The following is a 22,119-nucleotide window of genomic DNA, read 5'->3' as shown; positions in this document are numbered from 1 at the left end:
GCCAGAGCTGTGTAGTGAATGAAGCCTTGTCTAAATTTTTCTCTTCTACATTTTTCTCTTCCAAATACCTGACTGGATCGCTGAGGCTCTTTTTTAAAAACCACTTTGTTCCCTAATTGTGTTAACTGACATTAATGCACACAATTTTAAATGTGAAATGTTGGGCTAGAAGTAGGAATCTAGCTCTCCTCTGGCCTAGGCTTGCCCACACCACCTGGCGTTCCTTTTTGTTATTTGAATTTACCCTGTGCCTTCAGAGGCTGGGATTTGTTTGTGACAAAGCCAACCTAACCCTGCATGTGGAAGAGAGCAGTGTGTCGGAACTTAAAAACATAAGTGTTCAAGCCCAAGTGTGCTGAGGTCTTTTAGCCTTTTTAAGTTAATTTGCCATTTCTGGGGTAATTTTAAATCAAAGCCAACTTCAAGTCGCTATAGCGGTCTGTGTGAAAAGTCTCTAGATGTTCTCTCTGGGGACTGGTACAGCTCAAGGACAGCATATTGCTCACACAGATAGGTCCTGGTTTCTACCCCAGCACCCAAAGGGAAAAATGCCATTCCAAACTGATGCTTAATTTGATTCAGTTCCTTCTTTGTGACTTGCTTCTTGAACTGTGTTTAAGTGCTAAAAGAGTCGCTGACCTGTGACTAGGAAGTGACCCAGGAGGCAGGCCGATCAGGAGTCTCACAGACTGGAGACTCCTTGTTCTGGAGCCACCATTGTTTTATGTTGCCTTGGTTTGCAAGTCTTAGCCTGTGAACATTTTTTTTGAAAGGCTGCCTGCTCTAACAATCTAAGGCTTACCAGAAAGTCCAGCTCGTTGGCCTCTGTTATTTACACTTGAAGGTGCTTGACTTCTAGGTAAATGGTTATATTTTTCGTGCTGTTATTATTTAAGACTCTTAACTTTGTTGTGTTCAAAATCCATTGGTTTTTATTTTTGAACCTCGCTTTAAACTCACCTAAGATATTTGCCTTCTTTTCAAGAAGGCATCTTAACTCTGTAGCTCAGAGTGGCCTCAAATTCAAGGCACTCCTCTTACCTCAGCCACCATGGTGCTGGGATTAGAGGAGCATCGCCATTGTTCTAGGCGACACTCATAGTCCCAGACACTGCAAGACCTATTTCCACAGGTAACCCCTCCTCTCTCAGGACACGAGCACACTAATTCACAAGCCAGAAGGTCGTTGCTGTGAGGATTAAGTAGGATGTTAGGTCAGAATTGTGGGCACGGCCTCTGTTTTTTCTTGCTGTTCTTAACTATACAGTGAGACGTGATCTCCTCCCCGCCCCTAATCATTGGATCTTATATTAATTCATAATAATTTAAAAGCTAAAATAGCAAACAAACTTCATTTGGAAGTGTTCGGTGGGATTCTAGAAGTGGATTAGACAGTTTGACTCTGACCCACCGGTCTTTTCATCCCAGTGTGTACCCCCTTGTGCATCTTAGCCGTCCTAGGAGACCTCCGCCTTTTAGTAGCTAGGTTCTTTTGGGACAGGGTGTCACCCTACTGCAAACTGGTCTGGAGCTCACCATAATGGCCCTGATGGCCTGAAGCATGGTCAGCCTCTAGCCTCAGTCCCCTGGGGCTGAGCATCTTAACAGCTAAACTCGTTTGTTTTTTTTTTTTTATTATTACTGTTATTATTAGCAATAGATGGTATTCTCTGTTCACCTCCTCCTGGGAGCTGGAAACACAGGACACCTGGAGAATTAGTCCTTATCTGGGACCCTGTATCATCCTGCCTACCTTGAAAAGCCCAATATTAAACATTACTCAAAACTTGGCTTTTGGACTTTGTACTGGAAAGTCGCAGTATCTTGGAAACTTTATTTCTCTCGGATATGGGTCACCCTGGTACCACATTCTTTTGATACCTCATCTAACCTGATAAACAGCCCTAAAATTGGGGAAATGTTTTGAGTATAACTGGCTATAATCTGATTTGGGGGTTAGGGCGAGACTACTACTGGGGACTGAATATGGGGCAGCACACATTCAAACCTGTTACTTTTCCACTGGGCTGCACCTCAGAAAGGCACGTGTGGTGCGGTTTTGCGTTTTCATTTATTTTTGGTGATGCTGGGATTTGGCCCAGGGCTTCCTCATGTTAGACAAGTAGTCTACCATGAACTACAGCCCTAGCCCTTGCTGTGTTGATACCTTATAGAAAGCTACACCCATTTTACCTGTTCCATGTCATATGGTCTCCTCTTATATATACTGTTTGGATGTATAATTAACTTTTCTATATCTCTTTTCTTCCAAAAAGCTCAAAATGCTTCACATATCTTATCTTTTACCCTCAGCAACATCTCTGTGAGGTAGGTAGAAGGCAGGCGTCATTACCTTCATTTTGCAAACTAAAGATCTGAAGCATAGAGAGTTTAAAGGATTTGCTCACACTCACGTTTCTTGAGGCAGAGCTGGATTAGACCTTGATCTTCCCTTGAAGTTGCCACCTCACCTTGTAGCTGCCTTAGTGTTGATCAGAAGAGGCCATGGCTATCTAGTTTCAGGGCAGAAATGGAACTGGCACTTCCTTTTTTTTTTTAAAAAACAAAACAAAACAAAACAGTGAAATGTTTTACACTAAAACTCAGTGGGAGTTAACCTTCTGTGTTTGTGACTCTGGGGAGAGTGAGGCTGGTCCAAGCGAGCTTTGCAATAAGTGTCTGCCCTCACATCTCCCCGGAAGTAAAAATTCAGGAATTCAACCTCTGTATGTTTTCTCCTATGTTTTATGCTGGGACTCACTGGAGATTTTGTAAGTAATTAAAACTGTCCCTTTATTTTTAATTTTGCCTTTTGTGGAAATTTGGAACTCCCTCTCCCTAAATTAAAATTCATTTTGAGATAGCTAGTGTTCTTAATATTTGAACTTCAAAATTAATTCTGTTCTAGCATGCTGCATCCTAGAACTCATCTCAAATATATTATTTTCCTGAAATAACGAAATAAATAGATCATAAAGACTTTGAGAAAGTCATATTTTTTCTTAACCCCAGCCTCCCTTTGGGTGCAGGAAAATTGAGTGTTGAAATGTGCTTATGAAGTGTGGTTGTAGCTGACAAGGTTAACTTGTAACTCAGGTCCTAGCTACTCATTTTAGTTTGTCACATACTTCTGAAAAGCAAGGGAGGAAGTGGCAGTTTTCCCGTTCAGCACACAGTGTCCTCATGGAAGCTCTGCTGTGCTCTCAAGCAAGGCACTTGGCTCTGTGGATGCCTCTTGGAGAGTGTGGCTAATTATGCCCGCTCTGTGCAGTTTGCATGCACAGGAGCGCTAGCTAACTGGGTTTATAGACACCTCCCAGCAGTTCTTCTGAGCCTGCTGACTTTAACAAAGCTTACACTGTCTTTTGGGGACAATGTCTTGTATCACTTAGTCCAAAAACTGTAGAAATACATAGTTCGCTCCCTTCCTTTCTCCCTCAGAGCCCTATGAGTTTGTCTCTCTTGAGTGGCTGCAGAAGTGGCTGGATGAATCAACCCCTACCAAACCTATTGATAATAATGCCTGCCTGTGTTCCCACGACAAGCTCCATCCAGACAAAATATCAATTATGAAGAGAATATCGGAATACGCAGCTGACATTTTCTATAGTCGATATGGAGGAGGTCCCAGACTCACTGGTAAGTTGGGGCATCTGCTCTGCTTGCAGGGTGAGTGATGCCTAGACCGGATTTACTATGTGGAGCGGAAGTGAGGCTGGGCAGCTGAGGGAGTACAGGAACATAGGCTTCCTGTAAAGAGAATCCGCCACAGTACTTTGCCAGCTGATACGATAATCTTAGCCTGAAGCCTTCTGTTGGTTCATTCTAGTCTTGTTTCTGTAGGTTTAGGAGGTTATTTCTTAGTTTATAAACGTGATTAGTTCTCTGGACATTGAATTCTGAATGCACAGAGATGTATATAACTAAGAATAGCCAATCTGTTTGGTTCTGGCTTCTTCTCAGGAACTTTTCTATTCTGTTTGTTTAATGTATCTGAGTTGTTTTGTCAGCGTGTGTCTACGCTCTGTGCCCCACAACTTTCTTAAGCAGCTGGCAACATGGATCCTTTTATGATCCCGGATGAGGCTGAGGGAATTGCATGACCTCCAGTTCCCCTTTCCTGAAGTCAAGTGCTATTTTTGTTTATGCACAGCATTTAAGTGCAATAGGCCTGCCTATATAGAGGATTTTGCATTCTAATTAATTGCATTCATAATTAATAAACCATGCACCATTGGGAAGCCCCCCCCCCTTTTTTTTTCCTCTTTTTTTTTGGAGCTGGGGACCGAACCCAGGGCCTTGCGCTTGCTAGGCAAGCGCTCTACCACTGAGCTAAATCCCCAACCCCAGGAAGCCCTTTTTTAAAATCTTATTTTTATGAATGTTTGGCTACGTGTGTGTGTCTGTGCATCATGTACGTGTGTGGTGCCAAGGAGAAGCGGGTTAGAAGATGGCATCAGACCTCTGGAACTTGACTTAGGAGGAACTGAACCTGGGTCCTTTTCAAGAACAAATTCTCAGAGCTTTTATTTTTGAGAGAGTGCTGAGCCAGCTCTCCAGCCCCTGCAAGCTCTTTGAAAAACTCACATTTCAGGATCGATGTGATGGTCAGAAGGTAGAAGTGTTTTCCATGATCCTGCTGACCTGGGCAATTCCTGGGATCTCCGTGATGGACGAAAACTGACTCATGTGTTCTTCAGATGTGCACAAAGGGCACTGTGACAAATGCACTCACTCACACACACACACACACACACACACACACACACACACACACACACACACATTTATAGACCCACAATAAGTGAGATGTAAACGTGTAATAAAAGAGTTAGGGGGGCTAGGGAGATGGCTCAGTGGTTAAGAGCTCTTACTGCTCTTCCAGAGGTCCTGAGTTCAATTCCCAGCAACCACATGGTGGCCCACAACCATCTGTAATGGGATCCATTGCCCTTTTCTGGTGTGTCTGAAGACAGTGACAGTGTACTGATATATATAAAATAAATAAAATCTTAAAAAAAAAAAAAAAAAAGAGTTAGACCGCATGTGATTCCTAGAATATCTGTGCTCCTGTGTCTTGGCCTCCATTGTCCTCTCTTCAGTGTCCTCTGCTTGGAAGGAAGGTCATGTCTGCATGAAGACTATTACAGGTTAGATATGGTTCGGTGGTTGACTCTTCCTGCCAGGTCAGCCATTTGGTGATGAGTGTCTCAGCCATGTGGTACATCATGCTTTAATGCCATAGTTAATTATAACTGACAGACACTATCTCTTGTATAGAACTATTGATGCGTGAGTGTCTAAATCAGCAAAGCTAGGATATGCATTGATTGTGCTGTAAAAATTGGTGCTTTAGATTTAAGATTCTTGTGTACTTTGTTCAGTACAAAAAAATAATCCCATAGGCAGGCACTGAGAGTGACGTTTGTTTCTGGTGTCTTGCCTCTAGTGAAAGCCCTCTGTAAGGACTGTGTTGTGGAGCGTTGTCGCATACTGCGCCTGAAGAATCAACTAAATGAAGATTACAAAACTGTCAACAATTTGCTGAAAGCAACAATGAAGGGGTATGTGACTGCTGTTTCTCAGAGCCTACACTGTTGCCAGGCTGTTATCAGGCCGCTGCCTACACGTTCTGAGAACAGAGCTGACTGTTAGAAAGTGGGCAGTAGATAGAGCAGGGCAGTCAGGTAAGGCTTGCACGGGGGTGGGGTGGGAGGGTGTGGGGGGCGTGGCTCGCCTCTCTGCTCCTAGCGCTTTAGAGGCTGAGGCAGGAGGGCAACCTGCACTACATGAGTGTCTTTAAACTTGTTTATACAGTCATTTACGTGTGTGCGTGTGTCATGGAGCATGTGTAGACATGAAGAAGGACATTTATGTGTGTGCGTGTGTCATGGAGCATGTGTCATGGAGCATGTGTAGACAGGAAGAAGGACATTTATGTGTGTGCGTGTGTCATGGAGCATGTGTCATGGAGCATGTGTCATGGAGCATGTGTAGACAGGAAGAAGGACAGCTTCCAGGCGTTGCTTCTCTTCCACCAAGTGGCTCCTAGAGGTTGAAGTCAGGGGCCCTGTGTTTGTCAGCAAATGCCTTTACTGGTGAGTGAGCCCAGGACTTTTTTTAAAAGAGAGCATTTTTGCGTGGATTTTCTGTGGCCTTGTGGATAATGAGCTTGCCTTGCTCACGTGAGGATGAGTTGAGATCCTCCATACAACATACAAAGTTATAGTAATTCCAGGAGGCAGAGATGAGGGATTCCTGGGGCAAATTGGAACCAGTGAGCTGCGGGCAAAGAAACCCTTCTTCAGTAAATAAAGGGGAAGACCCCCAACACAACTTAGTACCTCCAAGCACACACGTCTCTATCCCCGTACCCCAAGAAATTCCAACACCCACCACACAAACCTTTTAAGTGAAACTTGAAATTTTTTATTTAGTTTGTGTGTAGGGGTTTTGCCTGCATGTTCTTCTGTGCCTCCCATGCCAATATCTACCAGAGGGCATATTGGATCCCTGGGGACTAGAGTACAGACAGTTGTGAGCCACCACATGGGTGCTGGGACTCAAACTTGTGTCCTCTGAAACAACAACCAGTTTTTCCACTGAGCTATCTTTGCAGCTTTTAAACTAGGATTTTTTTTTTTAATGAATTTTTGGAGTATTTTCTCTGTGTTTTTTTGTTTTTTGGTTTTTTTTTTAAAAAAAAAAGCCAGGGGCTGGGGATTTAGCTCAGTGGTGAGCGCTTACCTAGGAGGCGCAAGGCCCTGGGTTCGGTCCCCAGCTCCAAAAAAAAAAAAAAAAAAAAAAAAAAAGCCAGACATAGCCTTCACTTTGTTAGAAAGGAAGAAGAGAGATCTTGATCGTAATCAGGTTTGGCGGTACAGGAAGCTTGTGTGGAGAAAGCATCCCAGCAGGCCTGGGAAAGCAGTGTCCCCTTCCTTCAGCAAGAATGATGTGAACTTGAAAGGGGGAGCTAAGTTGGACATCCTTAAGAAACACATATTGGAAGTGTGTTGACCCCAACTCCAGAGCACCCGTCAGTCAGCCAAGAGTGGTTAAGTGATGGTATTCACCCATCTTGTTTGTTTGGCATAACTCTAGCAGGCCCAAGCCCCTTTGGGGCCATTCTACACGGCCTCCCGTGAGGCCTGACTGTATAGGTGTGTGTGGCACTGATAAGAGTGTCTTTGTGTCGACTTAAAGGTATATAGCTGTGTGTGCTGAAAGTGATGGCTGGATGTGATTGGCATGGACTTTAGTTTGACGTATGAGAAAGAGGGCGAGCTTCAGAGTGGGAATGGAAGAGACACCTGCAGCTGAGTACTAGTGAGGTGTGAAAATGGCTCACACCAGGAACTGGATTAGAAACAGCTGTGTGCTCAGTAGTTGATTTCAGTGTTTGTAATTCATTTTAGTTGTGGGCTTCAGGGGACAGACAGAAAAGGACGGAACACTGGGAATCACCTAGGGTTTCATGCTCTCTCTTTTCCACAGCAGTGATGGATTTTGGGTAGGAAAGTCTTCCTTGCGCAGCTGGCGCCAGCTGGCTCTCGAGCAACTAGATGAGCAAGACGGTGAGGCGGAGCAAAGCAACGGGAAGATAAACGGGAGTCCCTTCAGTAAAGGTGATGGATGGGGTGCCCTTGCTTCCAAAGTTAGCACCCGTGTGTGTGTGTGTGTGTGTGTGTGTGTGTGTGTGTGTGTGTGTGTGTGTGTGTGTGTGTGTGTGTGTGTGTGCTGTATGTCTCTCTCTCTCTCTCTCTCTCTCTCTCTCTCTCTCTCTCTCTCTCTCTCTCTCTCTGATAAACGGGAGTCCCTTCCATAAAGGTGATGGGGTGTCCTTGCTTCCAAAGTTAGAGCCCTCGTGTGTGTGCGTGTGCGTGCGTGCGTCGGCTGTCTGTCTGTCTCCTCGGGGTTCCTCTCACTACCTCAGCTGTTGATCTGCAGATCTGTGTCCCTAGCCTTTTCTTGAATGTGGGGATTCATGTCTGCTTAGAGAGTTGCAGTGTCTCAGTGACAGAGCTGCACCGTGGTCCCCTTCCCCTTATGTCTCCACAGTTTGGGGTATCTGATGAGAAGTCTGGCAGCTGTCCTGTGCTCTGCTTGCTCATGTTCTAGGTGGGCAACACTGGGACAGGACCCTTTGGTCTTCATTATCAGTACAATTGCCTAGATAAAAATTTATGTCCATGCATGTTAAAAAACATTAATTCTCAAGGTCTCTTAGGGGCAAAAAATAATATGTTCAAGCTTTTAATATTCTACTCACAGACTCAGCAGGGCCTGAGGCCTCTCCTTTAGAGCAGTGAGCTCTGGGCTCAAGTGTTAGCCTGGCTAGTCACGTGCAGAGTTCATGACAGTTCTGCTCCAGCCTCAAGGGAACAATTCAATTCCAGAAGGCTCTTGGCTGTTGAACTTCATAGTTTGACTCAGATAGCAGCCATTCAGCAGTGTGATCTCTGCACCGTACCCCGAGAATGGCAAGATTTGGACAGCTTATTGCTTGCCCATTCTTTGACTGAGCCCTGCTTTTAGACAGTGTTATTTTAAACCAGCAGTAAACAGATACCAAAGGAAATTAAGGCATTTAGAGTGGCTTTTAGGTCTCAGATGAAGATTATGGTTCTGTCTGTTACTAATTTTGAGGTCAGTGGACTCAGGGATGGTTAGTGACCTATGAGCAGTTTTCACCCAGATTTCTGATACTTTATGGGACTGGGCCTGGAACTGAGGGCCGTGCACGAGTTGGGCAAGAGCCTCTGCTGTGCAAATACCGGCACACGTGCATGGATGCTGCTTTTTTTTTTTCTTTTTCTTTTTTTTTTCTTTTTCTTTTTCTTTTTCTTTTTTCTTTTTTTCGGAGCTGGGGACTGAACCCAGGGCCTTGCGCTTGCTAGGCAAGCACTCTACCACTGAGCTAAATCCCCAACCCCTATTTTTATTAATTCAGTTTTGTAAGTTGTGAAGTCATATATTTTCTACACTAAACATCACTTTTTTTTCACGTAGCTTAGGGTGCCCCAAAACACTGTAGCTCAGGATGACCTTTACCCTCTGACCTTCCTTCTTCCTCTCCCCCACCTCACCTAGCCATGCCTGTCCCGCTCTGCACTCACAGTATAGCACAGGCAAGCCTGGGGCTGGGCATCTTGCTTTGCCTGGTGCTGCGGGTACAAGTGTGCTCTGTGCCTGCCTGAGCTACAGCCCAGGCTGACCTTGAACTTGCAGACTTCCTGCCTCCACCTCCCACATTCTGAGATTATAGGTGCCTGCCTCTGCACATGGCAACAGTGCCCTTATGTAGCTTTAGTGTATCATACTGTCTCCTGTCTTAACCTGGAAAGCCCTCGAATAATAACTAGTCTAGTTTCCAAATGTTCTACATTCCTTCCTTTGATCCATTTCCAGTGTCTAGAACTGCATACCGTGAGAGCGCAGACAAGCAAGGACAGGCGGGTGTTGACTGTAACAGACTTCCCCAACAGCAGTATGTGTCTCACGGAAGGTTTCTGTTCAATCCCTGAGGAGCGGGTGATGAAAATGACAAATGACAAACACGTGACACTTGTTAGAGCTCATAGGACTTTTAAATTTTCAGATTTAGAAAAAGCAAATTTCAATGATTATAATTTTATCCATTCATCCATTTTGAGACAAGGTTTCTCTTTGCCCTGGTTATCCTTGAATTCTGTTTTATAGATCAGGCTGGCCTTGAACTCACATGGGAGGTCTGCCTGCCTCTGCTTACCCAGTGCTAATATTAATTAAAGGCATATGCCACCATGCCTGCTTCCCTCCCTCCCTCTCTTCTTCCTCCCTTCCTTCTTTCCTTTCTTTCTTTCTTACCTCCAAATCTGGTGTAGCCCTGAGTGCCCTGGAACTCACTCTAAACCAGGCTGGCCTCATCTTTTTTTTTTTTTTTTTTTTTCGAGCTGGGGACCGAACCCAGGGCCTTAAGCTTCCTAGGCAAGCGCCTACCACTGAGCTAAATCCCAACCCCTTTTTTTTTTTTTTTTTTTTTTTTTTTTTAAAGACAGACCAGGTTATCCCCTTTAAGTTCTGATCTTTCTGCCTTCATTGTCCCGGGTGCTGGGATCACAGCTGGCTCATTTCACATCTTGTCGACATCATTAGCTGTCACTGAGGGTTTCCCCTTTCCTTCTTTTTTTTTTTTTTTTTTTTTTTTCTTTTTTTTTTCGGAGCTGGGGATCTAACCCAGGGCCTTGCCTTTCCTAGGCAACCGCTTTACCACCCAGCTAAATCCCCCAACCCTCCCCTTTCCTTCTATAAGGAGAAGGAAAAGCAGCACGTCCTTGCACAGCTGTGCAGGACAAGGTCTGATCTGATGTCAGAATGATCTCAGGCTTCCTTTCTTTAAGTTCTGCTTTGACCTGTGAGCTACACCAGCCACAGTGGTAACTGTCTGTTCTTTTGATTAGATGAATCAAAGGAAGAAAAGAAAGAAGAGGAGGAGGAACTAAATTTTAATGAAGACATTCTGTGTCCTCATGGTAAGCCGGAAGCTTGAGTCTGTTATCTATATTGCACCAGCTCCCTGCGTCTTGTTCTACAGTTTCCCTGAGGTGGTAACCCTAATGGTTTGTTTTGGTTTTTGAGATAGAGTTTGATTATGTAGGCTGGATTGGGTATCGGTATCAACTCAGAATTTTTCTCCCTGTACCTCCCAGGTGCTGGGATTACAGGTATGTGTCAGACCACCTTCCTGGTGCTCTCAGAGGTCAGTGTGGCAGAGGTCAGTGTGGGAGATGGGAGCGTCACTGCTTAGTGCTGCCCCGTTCACCCACAGTGCTTGAGCGCTGGAGTCAAGCACACTTGCAGGGGCTTAGGGTCAATGTTTCTTTCCTTTGCTCATTTGAAAAGTACAACCCTGCGTTCCCTGTTGGACTGCGTGCCGGAAGAGGACTCAGCAAACCTGGGTGTAGATACTTACCCATCTCTGCTCTATCTCGTGTCCCCGACCCTCAGGGCAGAGCACTGAGTCTTATCAGCCTGGTAGCTTAGGTTTTATATGTGTGGTTAGAGGGGGACCCCGATTAGAGGACACAGGCTGACAGTTAACGATCTCTTAGATAATCATTAAAAAGGCCCATTCTTTGTAGTCTAAGCTTACATTGAACTTGGGGAGCACCTGTGTCAGTGTATGCAGAGCTGGATTTCAGGTGTGTGACGTGTCTGAAGGGCTTGCAGGAGGGCCTCTTTCTTGCTCGTGGTGGAACACCCCTTTAATCTTAGCACTCGGGCAGGAGAGTCAGGTGATCTCTATTAGATGTAGACCATCCTGGTCTACAGAGTGATCTCTAAGCTAACCAAGGCAGTACCATAGGTTTATTGTATTGTTTTGTTTTTGTTTTTGTTTTAAGATTTATTTATTTATTTATTATATGACAATACACTGTAGCTGTCTTCAGACACACCAGAAGAGGGCATCAGATCCCATTACAGATGGTTGTGAGCCACCATGTGGTTGCTGGGAATTGAACTCAGGACCTCTGGAAGAGCAGTCAGTGAGTTAACCACTGAGCCACCTCTCCAGCCCCAGTACCATAGGTTTTTAAAATCATTTCTTTTTTGAGAAAATTCAATAGCTTTGGCTTGGTTTCAAGCTTAAACTAATCCCCTCGTCTCAGCCTTCTTAGTGCTGAGATTCTAAATGTGCAACACTGGGCAAGATTGAGTTTCCGAATCTCATTTTAACCTCTGTGTGTCTTGTCAGGTCTTTGGAGGCGGTTTTGTAGACTAGTAGATCTGTTTTTAAAATCGTAGCTTTCCACACACATCTGTGTGAGTGTGTATAAGGCGCCTGATAGTAGAGGGTAGTTAGGCTGCCTGATGACCATGGGAATCCAGCTCCAGTCCTCTCCAAAAACACTCTGTTCCTAAGCTTCTGGGAAGGGGCGTGCTTCTGTGCAGGTGTTAGGTCAGAAGGGTGGCCTTGTCCTTCAGCCGTTACAGCATTCACAGGGGCTGAACCCAGCTGGCAGGTGTCCTATCTGCTGAGCCATCCTGCCTGTCCCTCTGGTCACTTCTTGGTTTTTGCCAACGTAGTGTAGTTTTTCTTACGTTATATACATCCGGTGTGTGTGGGTATACTTCTGTGTGTGATGTGTCTATGAATGGCTGCACATAGGCAAGATCCAGAGGGCAACCGTGGGCACCTCTCACTTTTTAAAGAGCGTCTTGGCTGCTGGAGAGGCGGCTCCCAGTTAAGAGCACTTGCTTTTGCAGAAAGATCCAGGCTTGGTTCCAAGCAGTCACGTGGTTGCTCAACATGCTTAGAACTGCCTGTGACTCCAGTTCTAAGGGACCCAATGATCTCATCTCGATTTCATGGGCACCAAGCACACACGTGTTGTACAATATACATGCAGGCAAGCACCATGCACAGTCAATCTTAAAAATAGAGATGCTGGGGTTGGGGATTTAGCTCAGTGGTAGAGCGCTTGCCTAGGAAGCGCAAGGCCCTGGGTTCGGTCCCCAGCTCTGAAAAAAAGAACAAAAAAAAAAAAAATAGAGATGCTTTCTTTTTAATAGTCTCCCCTGGCATTCTCTGCTGTCTGGCTAGCTAACTGCCTCTACCTCCTGGTGCTGTGATTGCAGTTCTGCGACCTCATCCCCAGGCTGCTTTTACATAGGCTCTGGGAACAGCTTAGTAAGCAAACACTTGTCCAACTGAGCTATTTCCCTGACCCCCTTTAAGCTTACATTTTTTTCATAGATGCCAGTTATTCTTTGCAGTCTTCACGTAGTGCTTCAGGTCTGTCAGGGATACATACATATGTAATCGAGATCCTGTCTCAAAGAATGAAAGAAAAGAGAATCAGATGATGTTGATTGACCACTGACAATAATTGTAGTTTTAAAGGATCCATTTTGGTGGCTGGAACTTAGCTCACTGGGAGAGGAGCACCTCGAGTTGTGTGTGCTGCTGAGCTTGCAGTGATCCTAACTCTGGAAGTGCTCGACTAGAATTGTCCTGTTTGATTCTTATAAAGTGGTGTGTTTTGCCCGTATATCTGTGCATTACATGTGAGCATCATGGTCTGTGGAGGATAGAAGGAAACATTGGCTCCACTGGAATTAGTTACAGGTGGTTATGAGCTGCTTTGTCGGTGGTGGGAACTGAACCTGGGTCCTTTGCAAGAGCAACAAGGTCTCCTATCCACTGATCTAGCTCTAGTCCCACTGAGTTATCCTATCACATAGCAAAAATTGGGATTTTTGTATTTCTAATACCCTATGCATGTTTGACTTGTAGCCATTAGAGATTACTTTCTGCTGAGCTGTAAAGCTTTCTGTCAGGTAACTGACGACCTTCCTGCTGTGCTAGTATTTGAGCAGACAGGAGCAGGAAGGATACATCCCCACTGTTACCCTTAACTGCTAATTTTCAGGTCAGGGATAGCCTGTTTACTAAAGCAGAGTTGAGCCTTACGTGTGTTTTGTCCGTATGCATGTGTATGTACCCTGCACATGCAGGTGCCCACGGGGGCCAGAAGATGGCATTACATCCCCTGGTACTGCAGTCACAGGTGATTGTGAGCCATCATGTGGAAGCTGTGAACTGGACCCAGGCCCTCTGCAAGAACAACTGCTCTTAGCTGCTAGGCAATATCTCCAGCCTCTGGGCTGTACCTTTATTTTATTTTATTTTTTTCTCTTATATTTGGGTGAGTAGGTGCTGTCCTGCCAATTCATATGTGTTAAAACAAAGGTACTTTAAGGAAGTGGTTCTCTCCTGCCTTTACAAGGTTTCCAGCCTAACGCAGCAAATGCCTAGCCCTCTGAGCCATTTCATTGCCCCAGTAAATGTTCAATTGCCACCTGACTCCTCTGTTGATAAGTTTATTAACAAAATACAGTTGTTTTTGGAGTAGGACCTAGGGCCTCACGTAACATAGACAACCATTTAGTTGCCATCCCACCCAACATCTTCCCGGGTGAACTCATCCTTTTGCCTTGGTCTCCAAAAAAAAAAAAAACAGTCAAAATTGAATCCCATCCACGGTTTGAGCATTGTTTTCTAAGCTTGGAAGATATTTTATTTTTCTGTTTGTCCCTGTGTCTAACTATTCTCAGGACCTTTCCAGAGTTTTCTTGTTGTTCTTGACACACTCAGGCACAGGAGGGTTGTTCCAGACCCTGAGCCAGGGACAGGGAGGAAGGCTGAGTTGGAGGGCTGACAGTAGGACAGGACTTGCTTGCTCCTTTCTGTGCTTTACAGCACTGGCTGACTGGAGCTTTTGGCCTCTTCAGGGTCCAGCTGCAAAAGCAGAGTGTACTCTTTCTCACGGGCATTCACCATCACACTGGCTTAAGATAGCCTTTCCTTGAGACTATGCAAACCAGAAAGGTTGGGGACAGACTTAACTCCAGGCTACATTTTGTGTTCTTAGACTGTGTTGAGCATGGCAAAGACAGCCTTGTTAACCCAGATGTGCTGCCTCTGGTGGATTCACCGTTTACTCTGAAATGTAGCTGTAGTGCCTGCTAACACATCTGTAGCTTCCTGGCCAGTGGGCATGGGATGAACCTGCATGTGGGTCTCTGAGCAGTGAGACACACACCAGTCAGTCTAGTTCACTCCTGTTTACTTTGGAATATCTGAAAATAGTAGAAGTCAGTCGGAATGCACTTGACATGTTGGCTGCAGGTGAGTTCACAGTAGTTCTGCACTGAGGTGCTGTGGTTCTGAAACTGACCCTCCTGACATTTCCAGTGACAGGAGTGGCCATGAGCAGGATCCTTCTTTTGTCTTTTTGCAGACTGGTGACGTGTCCAGCATAGGGAGTTAAAGGGCCTTGTGACACAGATTCAGAGAGAGCCAGGATGGAAGATGGGCTGGAGTGGAGGCTCAGGTCCTGAGATGCTCGATGCCTTGCAGAGTGCCAGTGCCGTCTTCTGACCTCTGTTTGCATTAGGCACACATGTAGCCTACCAACGGACAAACAGGCAGAGCTTCCACAAACTCAAAATAAAATGTAAAAGAGCAGACCCAGGTCCACATAGCCTGGAACATACAGCTTCAGTGCAGGATGCTTTAGGAGGCAAGCAAAAAAGTCTTTGGGGGGAAATGAGTTTAATGTGAGACAAAATGTTCTTAACCCCTGCAGAACTCAGATCCTGGAGTGGGTGGAACCTAAGACACTGAAATTAAACATTTAGTGTGTATGGTGGCCTGGTTGTGTTCATGCTGGCACTGAAGCTGGAGCCAGTGCTGACACTCATTCACAAGTGAACCAGAGGTGACTGAACAGAAGGGAGAGAGCACCACAGACTGCATCAGGACAGCGATGTGGCTCTGGGCAGAAGTGCTTGTGATCGAGGGCACCTCCTGAGTTCACTCGCAGGGCCCACATAGTAGAAGGAGAGAACTGACCCTGTACGTGGTCCTCTGACCTGCACACAGAAAGAAATAGATGTTGACTTCATGCCCGTTTTTAATTAAATTTTTTTCTCTTTTAATTTAGGAGAGTTAAGCATATCTGAAAATGAAAGAAGGCTCGTTTCTCAGGAGGCTTGGAGCAAACTGCAGCAGTATTTCCCAAAGGCTCCTGAGTTCCCAAGTTACAAAGAGTGCTGCTCGCAATGCAAGGTGCACAGCGCCGGATGCCTGTGGGAGTGGTTTGCCCCTGCTGGGGGTGAGGGGGGTGCTGTTGTCAGTGGGAATCAGCTGAGCGCTCCGTCTTTTTTAGATACTAGAACGAGAAGGTGAAGAAAATGAAGCCTTGCATAAAATGATTGCAAATGAGCAAAAGACCTCACTTCCAAACTTGTTCCAGGACAAAAACAGACCGTGCCTCAGTAACTGGCCAGAGGTACTGTGATTGCTTCAGAGAGAAAACGTCCCCAGTTCTAAAGGCCTCACCCAGAATTACGTGAGGTCAACCTGGCCCCTCCTCTCAGTCCGTCACTTCCTTCCCTCACTGGGAGACACACCCGCTCACTGGTTCCTTTTCATTGTCTGGACATCATTAGCAGGGCTTTGTCTTGTGATGCCATGGCTCACAGCTCTGACAGCTCTGGTCTGTGGCCCTGTGGTGTGGGAGGGAGGCCACAGTACACTGGGACGGAGTGGGAGGGCAAGCTGAGCCTTCAAAGAAAGAATTGCCTTGCAAATTGAAGGGGATTTGAATGTTGGAGCTAACACTGTTTATGCTTTCTGTTTCCAGGACACGGACGCTCTCTATATTGTGTCGCACTTCTTTTTAGATGAATGGCGGAAATTTGTTAGGTAGAAATTAGAAATTTCTTTTCATCAATTTTTGTGGGTTGATTCTGATATTTTAAAACTCAATGGATTCATTTAGCAGTGCATTCTTGGTTACTTTACTTGGAATACATAGAGGATCTTTCTTTTCTAATAATGTTGTACAACTAAACCCAAAACAAAAATTTAGTAATACCCATTTACACATCTCTAGTTTAAAATTATATTTTTTTACATGTGAAGTCAAGTGTAGTGTTGCATACTTTTAACCTCATCACTCAAGAGACAGAGTAAGACCCTGTATCAAAAACCAACATGTATAAATACGTAAATAAGTAAATGTTGCAGAGTATGGAGATGGGTGGCTCAGTGGTTAGAAAGACAGATAACATGAGCTTGGGATATGCGGAGCCTGGGCAGCCCAGGCAGCCCGGGAACCAGCTTCCTGGTTGAGCAGCTCACAGAGGTGAGCTCTGTGTTAACTGAGAGACTGGGAGGGAAAGTGATGAAGCTTCCTGATAGCAGCATGGAGCTGTCACACACGTGTGACTAGTACCAACAAAGTACACACATGGGAACACACATGCATGTACTCCACTCCCCTTTGTCTGTCTGTCTCTCTCTCTCTCTCTCTCTCTCTCTCTCTCTCTCTCTCTCTCTCTCTCTCTTGGCTTGGCATACACGCACAAAGCAAACTTTTTTTTTCCCAAATTGTTCAGTTATGATGGCAAATAAATCCCCACTTGGGAGGCAGGCACAGGCAGGTCTCTTAAGATTTGAGGCCAGCCTGGTCTCGTCAACATGTACAGTTCCAGGATAGCCAAAATGACACAGCGAGACCCTGTCTCAAAAAACCAAAATAAATGGGTGGGTGGGCGGGCAGGCGGGCAGACCCCTCCGTGCTACAATGAGGTTGCATTTATTCTGTCTTGTTTGAATAGGAAGCCTGCGCGGTCCACTCCCGTGTCCTCAGTTGGGAACGCTGCCCTTCTCTGTCCACATGGAGGACTCATGTTTACATTTCCTTCCCTCACCAAAGAAGACTCGAAACTGTGAGTTTCTTCTCTTCGTGTTTCGCGTGGCCATCTGTCCCCAGCGACGTGGGTTGGGGGTCTCCATTAGGAATACGCTCAGCCACCTCACTGTATGGCTTCTAGATAGGACCTTTGGCTGGGGACACGTCTTTAAAAGGAGACGGGTTGGCTACTTATTCAGGAGGGATAAACTGCTGCCTAGGGAACTGCGTCTGTCCTTCATGTCCTTTATTCTCCCACTGTCAGCCTCTTCTACTGGTGTCCTGCGGACTGTCTCCAGGTCACCATCATTACCACTCACATAGCACAGTCTTGGTGGTATTAGGTTTGTGCAAAAGGAATTGCAGTTTCTTCAGACTGATTTTTAATCATAAAGAGGCTCAAATATCTTTATTAATCAAAATAGGAACCATTACAAACAGTGTTTTTGCAGATGAGAAATAAGTTTATTCCTGTAGTTTAAAACTCTGTGCTTCAGGGGTTGGGGATTTAGCTCAGCGGTAGAGCGCTTAAGGCCCTGGGTTCGGTCCCCAGCTCCAAAAAAAAAAAAAACAAACAAACCTCTGTGCTTTAGTATTTCAGAGTCTTGGAAAGCCTTTTCTGTATCCTGCTGGTAGCGGCAGCAGTGTTTCTGTGATAAAAGTCAGTATTGTTTTTTTTTTGTTTGTTTGTTTGTTTGGTTGGTTGGTTTTTGTTTTTTTTTTCCTTTTTCTTTTTTTCAGAGCTGGGGACCGAACCCAGGGCCTTGCACTTGCTAGGCAAGCGCTCTACCATTGAGCTAAATCCCCCAACCCCAAAAGTCAGTATTGTTAAAGGAGTGGGCGTTGGCCGGCAGAATGTCAGTTGAAGGTGGAGGAGGAGTCGGACCCTCACAGTCTGCTCACTTAGCTTTTGAAGTGTTGCTTGTGGGGTTGGGCATTATCATAAGCAGATGGGCCGGACTGGTTGATACTGGCTGAGGTGTTGGGAGTTTTTGGTGCATCCGATTTGCTGAGTGGGTTTTCTCAGGATAAGGGCTTTGTGGGTATTGGGAAGTTGCAGTGCATCAGATTGGTGGCAGACAACAAACAGCAAACATTTTTTGGTGCAGGCTCGGCTTTGTAATTTGTTCGGCCATATTCAGTCCATATTGTGTTGCACATCACAATTGGATTGAGAAATGATTCTTCATCACACACACGCGCACACCATACCTCATGACGTACCCAACTAACTGCCCAGCCTTTCTCAACTTTCCAATTGGATTAAGCACCAAATAATATCCATGCCGAGTTCATGGGCGGCTCTTGGGTCCTCATAAGGGGGTCAGCACCATGGCATCTCTCAGTGAGTCCTCCTCAACGTCCATTGGCCAGCTGCTGTACTCTCTTCTGGTCTCCTGTCTCCTTTTGGATTTCCATCACGCTGTTTGTTCTTAGCAGTTCCTGGGGCAAATGCCGTGGTTATTGTGAGCTGTCTTTGTGGCTTTAACAAGTCCATGAAGAGGAAATTGCATGAATTTGGTTTTTGTATAGCATCATTTCCATAGTATAAAATAAACATATGTAAAATAAACATGAAGTTGATGACAACTAATGATTCATCAGCAGGAGACAAAGGTAGGTCTGCGCGTTCGAATGCTGCGTGCGGCCACCACATTAGTTGACAATGTTTCCTCCTAATACGGTCATTTCAGCAATGCAGAAGCTGTAATTGTGGGCCAGAGAGATGGCTCAGCACTTCAGACTGCTCTTCCTGAGTTCAATCCCCAGCACATACATGGTGGCTCACAACCATCTGTAAGGGATCTCATGCCCTCTTCTGATGTGTCTGAGGACAGTTACAGTGTACTCATATACATAAAATAAATAAATCTTTTTTCAAAACAGTATTAAAAACCCATAGTTGCTTTTTTTTTTTTTTTTAAAGATTTATTTATTTATTATATATAAGTACACTGTAGCTGTCTTCAGATACACCAGAAGAGGGCATCGGATCCCATTACGGATGGTTGTGAGCTACCATGTGGTTGCTGGGAATTGAACTCAGGACCTCTGGAAGAGCAGTCAGTGCTCTTAACCCGCTGAGCCATCTCTCCAGCCCCCATAGTTGCTTTTGCACACCTAATGGTTGTCTTTTTCTACAACTGTTGTCAGTCTTTAGTGAGAAGAGAAGGATGCTGGCCTCACTGCAGCATATAATAAGTAAATATAAGGAATTGAGAAATCCCGTGATGAAGATGGACTGTAGTTTCTTTATATGTTAATGTTTTTCGGTCATTTAAAGGACCTCGGTGTTTATATATAAAGTGTCACTTAGAAACAGTATGTCTGAGAGCTGGAGATATAACTGAGTCACTAGAGAGCTTGTACAGCATATGCCATGACCTGGGGTGATAGCCAGCACCACATGATCCATGCATGGTGGTGCAGGACTATTATTCCAGCAGGCAGTCAACTCAAGTACAGGTGAGGGCCCCAGAATCCTTTTCTTTCTTTCTTTTTTTTTTTTTTTTTTTTTTTTTGAGCTGGGGACCCAACCCAGGGCCTTGAGCTTGCTAGGCAAGCGCTCTACCACTGAGCTAAATCCCCAACCCCTTTTCTTTCTTTTTATTCCCAGTCTCCTCTCTCTTTGTCTATCTGAATTTGAATCATCTGTTCCATAAAATCTTTTGATTTAAAAGATGCTCACTGAAATGTAGGCAGGACAGTCATAAGTTCTGGGTCAGCTGCAGCCATTTGTTGAATGAAACCTCTGCTTAAAGTCCAAAGCAGAATTAAGGTGTGCGTAGTTGAATATGTTTTACTTTTTAATTGTATAGTATATCTACTGTGTTCTCTAAATGGTGTTTCTGTGTGCACATCTGTGCTGATTCCCCCAGACCCAGTCATGAAGCTTCCCTGCTGTTCGCTTTCCCCCAACTGTGTTAACTGGGTGGTATGGGTTCTACTGTGGGATATTTGCTCTGTTGATCTCCACGTGTCTTAAGGCATGTTGTTGTTGTTTGTTGTTCTTTGTTTTTGTTTTTTTTGCACAGTATAGCTCTCATATGGCCCAGCGAATGGCAAATGATTCAAAAGCTCTTTGTTGTGGATAAAGTAATTAAAATCACAAGAATTGAAGTGGGAGACGTAAACCCTTCTCAAATACAGTATATTTCTGAGCCTAGTAAGTTTTCATGCTCTTTTTGGTTCCTTTCATTAAAAGTTTAGTGTTTAAGGGGGAAGAGGAGGGTCTGTCGGTACTGTTTTTCTACCTGATGTGAAAGATCATGCGGCCATGCAGATGCTTCTGGAAGCCCTGTGAACCACTGTCATCTGAACATTTTGTTGCAGATAGCACACAGGTTTCCTGCACTTGCATTTGCATGCAGCCTAATGTCAGTAGTCAGTATGCTGCAGTGGCCGACACAGGTTTCCTGCACTTGCATTTGCATGCAGGCTAATGTCAGTAGTCAGTATGCTGCAGTGGCCGACACAGGTTTCCTGCACTTGCATTTGCACGCAGCCTAATGTCATAGTCAGTGTGCTGCAGTGGCTGACACAGGTTTCCTGCACCTGCCTTTGCATGCAGCCTAATGTCAGTAGTCAGTGTGCTGCAGTGGCCGACACAGGTTTGCAGTGTGTGTTGAGTTGCTTCTGCTCTACTGTTTTCTAGATCTCTGTCCAGATTGCAGAGAAGGTCTGCTGTGCCAGCAGCAGAGGGACCTTCGAGAGTATACCCAAGCCACCATCTATGTCCACAAAGTTGTGGACAACAAAAAGGTATCAGTTCTTCTTGTGACCATGACTAGGAGAGGTGGGCTCTGAAACCCAACCACTAAAAGTTGAACTTGAATGGTTGAAAAAGAAGAGGGCAACTTCCAGTGTTGTCTGACTTCTTCTGGTTTAAAGAACTGCCCTGCCTGTGGGTTTAGACTTGGTGGGAGCATAGCAGGAAGGGGACTGTGAGGTTGGGCCTCATGGTCTGTCTGAAGGGTGGGTGCAACAGAAGTGAGATTGGACGGTGATGCTTCTGTTTCCATTGGCCTTGGGAGGCAGCCTAGTTCTCTGAACGTCTGTCAGTTAGACTCTAGGGGTTGAAGAATTAAAAATAGTTTATTGTTTGATGCTAGATACTAAATGCATTTTTTTAAAGAATGCTAAGTTCTGAAGCCTGCATGACAGGTGTAGAGTTCTGCTTCACAGATGAAAATAAAGGCCTTTATATTCCACGCTTGACGAGAAAGCGAACATAATATAAGCGTCTCCACTTCCCCCAGAATGTCTTTAACCCTTTTGACCTTCAGCCCTCTTACCTAGTGGAAGGAGCATCTCCTTCAGCCATCGTTTATAAATTTGAGTTTAATAGCATTGTGCACAGTGTCACACAGAAGACCGCTCCTCTGTTCATTTCTCCGTACTCCTGTGCCCTTACACACCCATGCACAGCTACAGAATTAAAAACAAAACTAAGCTGGGATTGGTGGCAGCCTGGTCTACATTAGTGAGTTCCAGGACAGCAAGAGCTATAATAATAGTCAGACAACCCGCCCCCAAATAAAAGTCCATAAATAATCCATAGGTTAGACTGTGAGAACTAAAGAGCAACGAAGGTAGTTCTTGTTCCTCACCCATTCACACCTCATAGGCCCAAGCCCCGCCCCGCCCCCTCTGTGCATGTTCTCCCAGGCCTGACTCCTTTCTGCTCCTGCTGTGTTCAGGTGATGAAGGACTCGGCTCCAGAGTTGAATGTGAGTAGTTCTGAGACGGAGGAGGACAAGGAGGAAGCTAAGCCAGACGGAGAGAAAGACCCTGACTTTAATCAAGTACGTATTGAAAGTACTCCATCATTGCCCCTTAGTCCACAGCAGCCATCTGCCGACGGTCTTCCCTGGTT

General features: G+C 45.2%; 1 protein-coding gene across 1 annotated transcript in view; it reads left to right on the top strand.

Moving 5' to 3' along the window:
• The window catches only part of Usp48 (ubiquitin specific peptidase 48), a 71,200-nt gene that overhangs the window by 28,373 nt on the left and 20,708 nt on the right, over positions 1–22,119 (top strand). Inside the window, exons 13-23 of the mRNA XM_032895865.1 lie at positions 3,442–3,639; positions 5,450–5,564; positions 7,495–7,625; positions 10,440–10,511; positions 15,489–15,613; positions 15,714–15,836; positions 16,191–16,252; positions 17,170–17,280; positions 20,279–20,409; positions 20,899–21,005; positions 21,944–22,048. Coding sequence (XP_032751756.1) covers positions 3,442–3,639; positions 5,450–5,564; positions 7,495–7,625; positions 10,440–10,511; positions 15,489–15,613; positions 15,714–15,836; positions 16,191–16,252; positions 17,170–17,280; positions 20,279–20,409; positions 20,899–21,005; positions 21,944–22,048 — 1,280 coding nt within the window. The remainder of the gene's footprint in view (positions 1–3,441; positions 3,640–5,449; positions 5,565–7,494; positions 7,626–10,439; positions 10,512–15,488; positions 15,614–15,713; positions 15,837–16,190; positions 16,253–17,169; positions 17,281–20,278; positions 20,410–20,898; positions 21,006–21,943; positions 22,049–22,119) is intronic.

Source organism: Rattus rattus, chromosome 1 (genome assembly GCF_011064425.1).
Source record: "Rattus rattus isolate New Zealand chromosome 1, Rrattus_CSIRO_v1, whole genome shotgun sequence".
Lineage (NCBI taxonomy): Eukaryota > Metazoa > Chordata > Mammalia > Rodentia > Muridae > Rattus > Rattus rattus.
Note: the sequence above shows the minus strand (reverse complement) of the source record. Positions and strands in the feature narration are given on the sequence as shown.